Source organism: Dipodomys ordii, unplaced genomic scaffold, assembly GCF_000151885.1.
Source record: "Dipodomys ordii isolate 6190 unplaced genomic scaffold, Dord_2.0 Scaffold74, whole genome shotgun sequence".
Classification (NCBI taxonomy): domain Eukaryota; kingdom Metazoa; phylum Chordata; class Mammalia; order Rodentia; family Heteromyidae; genus Dipodomys; species Dipodomys ordii.
Genome location: NW_012267290.1, coordinates 1,108,114 through 1,116,728, shown reverse-complemented (window position 1 = coordinate 1,116,728; position 8,615 = coordinate 1,108,114). Strand labels below are relative to the sequence as shown.

At 46.7% G+C, this 8,615-nt stretch overlaps 1 protein-coding gene across 1 annotated transcript in view; it reads right to left on the bottom strand.

The window, feature by feature from the left end:
- Extl3 (exostosin-like glycosyltransferase 3) overlaps positions 1-8,615 on the bottom strand; it is a 68,144-nt gene that overhangs the window by 17,590 nt on the left and 41,939 nt on the right. The window contains exons 2-3 of the mRNA XM_013024247.1: positions 3,448-3,689; positions 337-2,949 (exon numbers count right to left, since the gene is read on the bottom strand). Coding sequence (XP_012879701.1) covers positions 337-2,484 — 2,148 coding nt within the window. The 5' untranslated portion in view covers positions 2,485-2,949; positions 3,448-3,689. The remainder of the gene's footprint in view (positions 1-336; positions 2,950-3,447; positions 3,690-8,615) is intronic.

Sequence of the window (8,615 nt, the reverse complement as noted above, 5' to 3'; positions counted from 1 at the left end):
AAAAAAGCCAGAAGTGGTGCTGTGGCTCAAGTGGTAGAGTGCTAGCCTTGAACTGAAGAGCTGAGGGACAGCGCCCAGGCCCAGAGTTCAGGCCCCACGATGGACCTAAAACAAAAAACAAAGCAAACAGGAAAAAAACAATAAACAGAAAACAATTTCAAAACAACAACAACAGGGTACTAGCACATACAAGGCCTTGGGTTCAGTCCCTAACACTGAGAGGATGGGGTGGAATATTAGATATGTATTTCTCTCTTTTAAAGGTTGGGATAGTTAAAGGAAAGTTAGAAAAGGCAGTAAGCGCGACATTCTACTTCATGCCTGCTTCTCTATTACCATGATGGGGACGCCAATGTCGGGCCACAGAAGGTCCTCTGAGGGCAACTTGGGCGAATTCCACACCACCACCACCTTGTTCAGGTAAGGGAGGCCGTTGAGTCTCTCTAAGGAGTTCATCAGCACTTCCTCCCGCTCGTAAGTCAGCATCACTGCCGTGAACTGCTCCCGGGGCACGTTGCCTCCCAGGGCCGCCTGAAACTCCTTACCAGAGCCCCCAGCTCCACCACCAATAGGCCGAAATCCAGTCCCAGAGCCCAAAAATTTGGCTTCTGAGGGCAACACAGGGTCAAAGGGCGTGTGGGGAAACAGATAGAAAGGCCCAGGGGCAGAGTTCCAGCTGCGGGCAAGGTCAGTGACAGTCCGAGTAAAGTTGCGGAGGTATTTGGGTGAGGCATAGGGTGGTTCCGTTTCTACTGGTCCCAGGTCCAGGTCCCCATTGTCAGCCATGTTGGGGTCCGTTCCAGCTGCCTTGCCTGAACGATGGGGGATCTCGGCTGCTACCTCTTCCCGGATGGGAGCAGCTGGGATCTGGATGCGAGTCCTGATCATAGCCAGCACGGTGTTAAAAATACTATCAGCAGTGGAGAAGTAAGTCTCCCAGAGAAAGCGGCCTTGCCGCCTCATAGCCAGTAAGTCACTGTCGGAGAGACTTCGCAGCAGGAAGTGGACCTCCGTCACCCGGGGCTTGGGCACCACCAGCGCCGCCTCGTTCCACTGCAGCATCTCCTGGTACGGGAGCTGCACCTGCTCTCCCAGCACCACAGGGACAGCACCAACTTCCAGGGCCTCAAAGAGCCGCGTGGCACACCCGGATGAGATGAGCAAGCGGGGGTCCCCAGGGGTGATGATGAGGGCAAAAGTGGAAAGCTTCAGTAAGTCCAGGCGGTCCTCCCGCTCCCCACACAGTGCCCACTCTGTGGGCAGACTGGACTTGGGCTGGTTTTTACAGGTAAATTCCACCAGGACCTGATCCAGCTTGCTATCCTGTACAGCCTTGAGGGTGGCAATGATGCGATCATCATAGTCGGCTGGAGGGTCGCCCTCGATTTCTTCTTCAAAGGAGCGAGCCTCCTGAAGGCTGGATCGCAGCGATTCAATCTTCTCGCCCTGGAAGGTGAAAAGGTATTTCCGCTTAACTGGCACCTGTGGTGGGATCCCCATGAAGTTGGGCTCTGACATGGCATAGACCAGTGGTGACACAACCAAGTCAAAGCCAGGTCTGTACTGGGCAGCATAGAAAGTGGATTGGGCCACCATGGCGCGGCCTGTACTGACATTATACAGTAAGTTCTGTGTGTCCGACTTCCGGGACAGATTGATGATGACATGGTTATGTCCGTCTGTCCGCCAGTACGGGAGAGAAAACAACTGTTTCTCAAGGTCAGCAGGCCGCAGCACTACGGGCTCCTGCATTTCTCCTATCAATATCACATAGAGGCAAGCGATGTCTGCATTTTCTGTAACATACACATTGGCTCGAGCTGTAGCCTGAAAAGCCTGCTTGACCAAGGGGTCCAGACAGCTCCCAAAGGCAAACTGGTCACTGTCATAAACATAGACAGGAAAACCAGAGGTGAGAGGGCAGCGAGAATAATCAAAACAGTTGTGCAGCCGGCATCCCCGTGTGACCTTTGGGGGAGGAAGGCCGGCATCATCCTTCTCAGGGAGCAATCGGATGGGCAGAGACAGTTTGGGCTGATTCTGGGCCATCAGCTCTTTGTACGAATGCTCAGTCTGGCTAATGACATTCTTGAGCTGCAGCAGGTCCTGCTTGGCGTTTTCAATACTCTTCTTACAGGCCTCGATCTTCAGGTTTAGCTTGGCAATTTCACTGTTGAGCTCCTGCCGCTTGGCTTCCAGTTGTAAGAGCTCCTCACTCACAGATTCACGGATGCGACAGAGATCCAGCACGTGCTTTACCTCACACAGTTCATTACCAGCCCTTGGGCCAAAAATCCGCTTGCCTGCCTCATCAGCCTCATCCAGAGTGGTGAGGTAGTAGTGAGCAATGAGCGGGAAGAACACCAGAATGATAAAGAGCAGGAAACTGAGCCACGTGAGCCGGATTCGGTTGGACCAGCGCAACATACAGGTTTGACCTCCGTTCCCCACACCCCCATTCCGCAACATGGTATACCCCGTCATGAGTACCCCAGGGCTCTCGCCGCCACCGATTACATTGGGTCACTCGCCATACCCATGTTTCTGTTGAACAAAACGGAGCCACTTTTCACACATGCACTTCTAGAAATGTTCGTGCATTCCATACACAAGGCACCAAATGAAATGCAAGCTTCATTTTCCTTGGCTTCGAATGCAGTGGTCTCTAATCCTATTCTGGCGTATGTTAAGTCCTGGCTGCTGGCCAGGGAATGTGTCCTCAGCCTTCACCCAGCAGGAAATAGTGCCACATCGCTGAGGTGAAAAGGAGGCTCCTGCGGGTGAAGCCCAGGAACAATGGTCTGGGATCAGAGAGACCACGTCAACTGCCATAGCTTTTGTTCCCTGGTTTTGCTGACCAACCAATATGCATAGTTTCTAGTCAAGTTATACAGAAGCTGGCAGTTAGAATTGCCAGCCTCTCATCCATGTCACTGCCAACCGTCAGGCCTGTAAAAGAAAGAGAATCATATCAGTCTTATGAGATTATCTCCAACCCCCACTTCTCTCCAGTACACTTCTAGAAAACACTTAAGTCTTCTAAGAGAACAATGGCTGGAATACAGGTATATGTCTCAAAGAACAGTAAGTACAGAGTTGTGATTGTCTAGTACAAGTAAATTACTTGTGGTAAGAAATGGCCCCAGATACGTAACCTAAACACTCTCAGCTCACACACACCACCACCACCACCACCACCACCACCACCACCCAGCCTCTTCCTATTAAATGATAACCAACTAGAGTCAACAGTAGGCAAAGTCATCTGTAAGGAATTTATCATCCGAGACCTGGACATCCACATAGGGCGAAGAAAAATACTATGCTTTCCAGCCAGGATATCGGTACTCGTGTGCCTGGTATGAAAAATTCTTTTCAAACCACTTAACAAAGTGACTGTGAGACATTTGTCTAATTTAGAGTTGAAGAGAACACTTTGATCTTTACCCAGTAGTAGATGCAGCTTTCCAGAAACAAAGGTGTTTTCCACTTTGCTTCCATTTATCTTCCATTAGCACATCATGTGCTCCTTCTTAAAATAGAACTAGTAAATTGATCTTCTGAAAAGGATCGCATACTTAGAAATGAGAAACATTACTTCTTATCCTTCAGGGACAGGCCTGTTGTCAACCTTATGTCTCGGTGTCCTAACCTTCTACAGTGGAGATGAGCACATGGAAATAACATTTCTGTAAAAAAAAAAAAAATAGAGGATGTGAGAGTACTGTAGGCTCACCAGTCCTGCTCTCCCTAAACTTTACAATCAATACTGACTATAGAAACTCTCTACCTGCTTTAACTTTTATTTTGTTGGTGGTGGGGCTTGAACTCAGGGCCTAAGTGCTATCCCTGAGCATTTTTTCTTTTTCCCCCCTCAAGGCTAGTGCTCTACCACTTTTGCGCCACAGCGTCACCTCCAGTTTTGATGGTTAACTGGAGATGAGTCACAAGCTTTTCTGCCTGGGTTGACCTTGAACTTCAATCCTCAGGTCTCAGTCTCCTGAGAAGCTATGATTACAGGCATGAGACTCCAGTGTCCGGCCTGCTTTAATTTTAAATCAACATGTCTAGAAATCCTACCATGCTATGCCAAAGAATATTCTTGATTTCTTTCATCCACCTTTTCCAAAAAAAATTTCATAGCCACTTGTGGCACATGCCTATAATCCCAGCATGCAGGAAGCTGAGACAGTTCCAAGCCAACCTAGGCTACATAGCAAGCAACCTGCCAGGGCCGGGGCCGGGGTGGGGAGGGGGTGCCCCACAGGTGCTGGTAGCTCACACCTGTAATCCTAGCTACTCAGGAGACTGAGATATGAGGATTGCGGTTCAAAGCCGACCTGGGCAGGAAAGTCCATGAGACTCTTATCTGCAATAAACCACCAGAAAACTGGAAGTGGTGCTGTGGTTCAAATGGTAGAGCACTAGCCTTGAGCTGAAGAGCTGAGGGACAGCACCCAGGCCCAGAGTTCAAGCTCCACCAAAAAAAAAAAAAAAAACTTTCAAAATGAAAAGATCATCCTTACTTCACAACATGTAAAACGCAAGCCACAAAAGGACTTAGCCCACAGCTTTGATCCAGCTCATTATTCTCTATTCTATGTCTACGCTGTTCTGTACCCTAACTGCTAGGCTTTAATTCTGGTAGCCTTTTTACATTTCCAAAAGAGCAGCAGAGAGGCTTGAACACAGGGTTCACACTTGCTAGGCAGCTCCTCCTCCACCCGAGCTGCACTTCCAAGCCTTTCTTGCTCTGGTTGTTTCTGAGGCAGTCCCACTTTCTGTTAGGTCCAGCCTGCACCACCATCCTATTTAGGCTTTCATAAAAGTACACAAACCACAGAGATTTTTCTATTGAGACGGCAAAGGTGTTCATGTTTCTTTGATTATTTATTTCTCCCTTTGTTTTGAGATAGGGCCTCACCACAAAGCCCAAACTGACCTCCAACTTGAAACCTTCCTGCCTTGGCCCCCAAGTCTGAGATGACAAACATGCGCCACTGAAATAAGGTAAATGAAATGAGGCACTCAGCAGCATCAGAGAAGCCACGAGAGTGCTAAAACCCAGGGCGGGCGGGCGGGCAGGCGATGCTGCTGCTGCTGGGAAGCGTGGCAAGAAATTGCCAGACGAACTCACAAAAGCCCCTAAAAAGAACTTAGGACGGGAGGTAGGTTTGTGGGCAGCCAATTCTATTCTGAGCGGTAGGTCTGGTGCCTACCTTTTTTTTTTTTGCTGACAACCAGATATTTAGCTTCTGTATTTTGCCTGGCTTGCAGAACATTAGTTAGAAAGATTCATTTACATACCCTCTCCCCCCATTTGGGGGCATAAAAACCCCGCTTGTTGCTATTTGGAGCTGCTTCTATGTTCCCAAATACCTGGGTAGTCCTGGCCGGTTATAATTGGCTATTGTTAAATTTCCTTTTACTACTAATAAATTCCCTTATAATCAAGATTTGGTTTTTGAGTCGGTGGTCTGTATCCTGGGGATTTTCAATTCACACCACCGCATATAGGTTCTGCTTTCCCATTTCTGATGTAAGCATTTCATGCACAAATTGTTCCTTATAAACGCCTTCTCAGTATCCCACAAATTTTTATTAATTTACTTTATTGTTATAAAGGTGATGTACCCAGGGATTACAATTACACAAGTCAAGTATAAAGTACATTTCCTTTCATACAGTGTCTTTTGTTCCTTCTCTCTCCCTATAGTTCACTTTCATCCTTATCTGCTCCACAAATGTTTTTATAACTTATTTAATCTTCACAATAAGCCTCCCTGTAGCAGCACTAGTGGCTCAAGCCTGTAATCCTAGCTACTCAGGAGGCTGAGATCTGAGGATCAAGGTTCAAAGCCAGTCTGGGTAGAAAACCTCCAAGTGACTTTATTTCCACTTAACCAGCAAGTTCAAGTGGTTCAAGTGGTAGAGCAGCAGCCTTGAACAAAAAAGCCAAGAGAAGCAGGAGGTCCTGAGTTGAAGTCCCAGTACCAGCACAAAACAATACAACCTAGCTGGCGGAAGAACTTTTTCACCTCTCTTTACAACAGAGGAAAAAGCCTCAGAGAAACTATAGCATTCCTAAATTCTCCAAGTAGAGCCGAGTCTTAAGCCTGTAGCCTAACTACTCTAAGTCCACAATGGCCTTCAGGCCTCTTCCTAGCCCTAAATTTTGTCTTACAATGTGTTTTCCTTGAATCAAGGAAACAGAGGCTCCCAATTTCAGGCTTGAGTGGGAGTGAAATGTAAACTAAGACTCTTCAGCTGGTATCATTTACCCAGCAGTGACCTGGAACATGTGGTATTCTAAAGGGGATTTCAAAACCGGTAACAAAGTTTCTATTAGAAAAAGGTAATCTGGCTGGAGAGATGTTAATGACATAAAACTAAAGAGCAATTGGTTAGGTTTTGAATTGAGTACAGTGGGAGTTTGGAGAAATCTTTTGTACTTCTGAAAAGTGTGGACTGCCCTCTCCCTCACAAATTGATTTGGGGCAGCAGCAGAGAACAGGAAAGCCATTACTAAAGCCCACCGGTGTGTGCCCTGGATGCCCTGGAGTGAGAGGACTGTCCGCAGTTGTTTAGGCCACAGCCACACAAGCCCTTTAAATTAGGTAAAGACAGCTTAAATTAAGTAAAGACAGGAATCAGTGAAGCGGTTAAAAGTGGTATTTCAGAGGTTTGATTGTTTTTGAACCTTAACACATAACATTTCCTGACTTTCTTATTAAGCACAGTCATAACAAACAATCCACAGAACAGGGAGTACACAGTTCAGGGAATCAGGAAGAGTGTTAATAGCACTAAAACAAATGCCTATCAGTTAAGATTCTGCCGGCCTTCTTCTATTGTTTAAACAAATAAAAGGCACTTTCCCCAGAAACTCATTAGAGATAAAGCCTCCTAAGAACTGATTGTAACCATTCACAAGATCCAGAAGGTCAAAGCAAGCTTTTCCCAGTACAACCAAGTACAACCACCGCCTCAGTAACTTCTCACTGTATAAAGTTAACCTGTCTGCAAAGTAAGGGAAACAACCACATTAGCAACTGAAAACCAAAAACGTAACCAACCAAGTCAGAGTCCAGATTATGAACATGCCCTCAGAAGTGTGCTCCTGGAAGGCTTCAGAAAGGAAAACCTCTTCAGACAGACAGCCAAGAGCAGATTTATAAGATCCAGTTCCACAAACGTCACTGGCAGCCAAGCCACAAATACACAACAGGAACTCATAAATAAGTAGTTTTCCTTGGGCATACAGGCTTCCACCCAGATCACCCCTGAAGCAAACAAACAAACAAACAAACCTAGGCCCTATCTGCATTTAGGGTGATAATTCCCAAGTGTGAGTGACTACGCTCCAGAGTTAAGGGGGACTTCCTGTAGTTGCTTCAGGGATGGGCGCTGTTTTGAGAGGTTTCACTGGGTAGCCCAGGCCAGCCCGGGTTCCTGATCCTCGAGCTTCAGCCTCATCTGTGGGATTATGTCGTGCCCTGGGTGATTTTAATACTGGGTGTACCATCCAACTCCAAAATCACTGGTGTAATGGAAAACAGGGCAATCTTCACTAGCTTGATGACGTGTGAATCTTTTTAAGTGCAGAGAGCTGAGTGTGACAAAGAGCAATCAATACACTGGAGACTATTCAGAGACTGCAGCTCACACCACATACGCTTCGCAGAGAGGCAGGTGCATATTCTCTGTTCATCTTTACAATGCATGGGGCCCTGGGCTCCAGACAACACACTTCACACACAACAATCATCTCATCAACTGCATGGGGGCAGGTGTTAATTCTACCTTTCAGAGGATGGTTAGGTGCCCCATACATTTGTTTACTGATTATGTACAAGACACATTTTGTCTTAATAAATTTTACTTAATAAGCATATACTACTACTTTTATAATTAAGAAAAAGCCAGGCATGGTGGCACACTGGTAAGCCCAGCATTGGGGAAGTGGAGGCAGCAGGCTCTCCAGTTGAAGGCCAACATGGGCTACTTAGCAAGACTTTGCTATACAGTTGTTACTACAATCCAGATATCACACTAGATATCTGGGGAGGAATTCAAGACTTAACTGTATTGTATAAGCTGTAAGAAGAAAAGGAAAACACATTTAGCTCAAGGTAAATACAGCAAAAGCAGCATTCTCAAAAGTTCAACAGATCTAATGGCTCACGCCTATAACCCAGAGACTCAGGAGCCTAAGGATCTAAGGATTGTGGTTCAAAGCCATCCCTGTCAGGAGAGTCCATGAGACTCTCATCTCCAGTTAACTAGCAAAAAGAATTGGTTCTGTGGTTCAAGGACTAGAGCTCTAGTCTTGAGAAAGATGAAGCTCAGGAACAGCATCCAGGCCTGAGTTCAAGCCTTAGGACCAGCACACACACACACAAAAAGTTCAATGTATCTGACTACCCAAGTCAAAGGATTCCATGTACTTATGAGGGAAGAGGTTAAACTTAAGACTATAGGAAAAGCCGGGCGCTGGTGGCTCACGCCTGTAATCCTAGCTACTCAGGAGGCTGAGATCTGAGGATCGCAGTTCAAAGCCAGCCTGGGCAGGAGAGACCGTGAGACTCTTATCTACAATAAACCACCAGAAAACC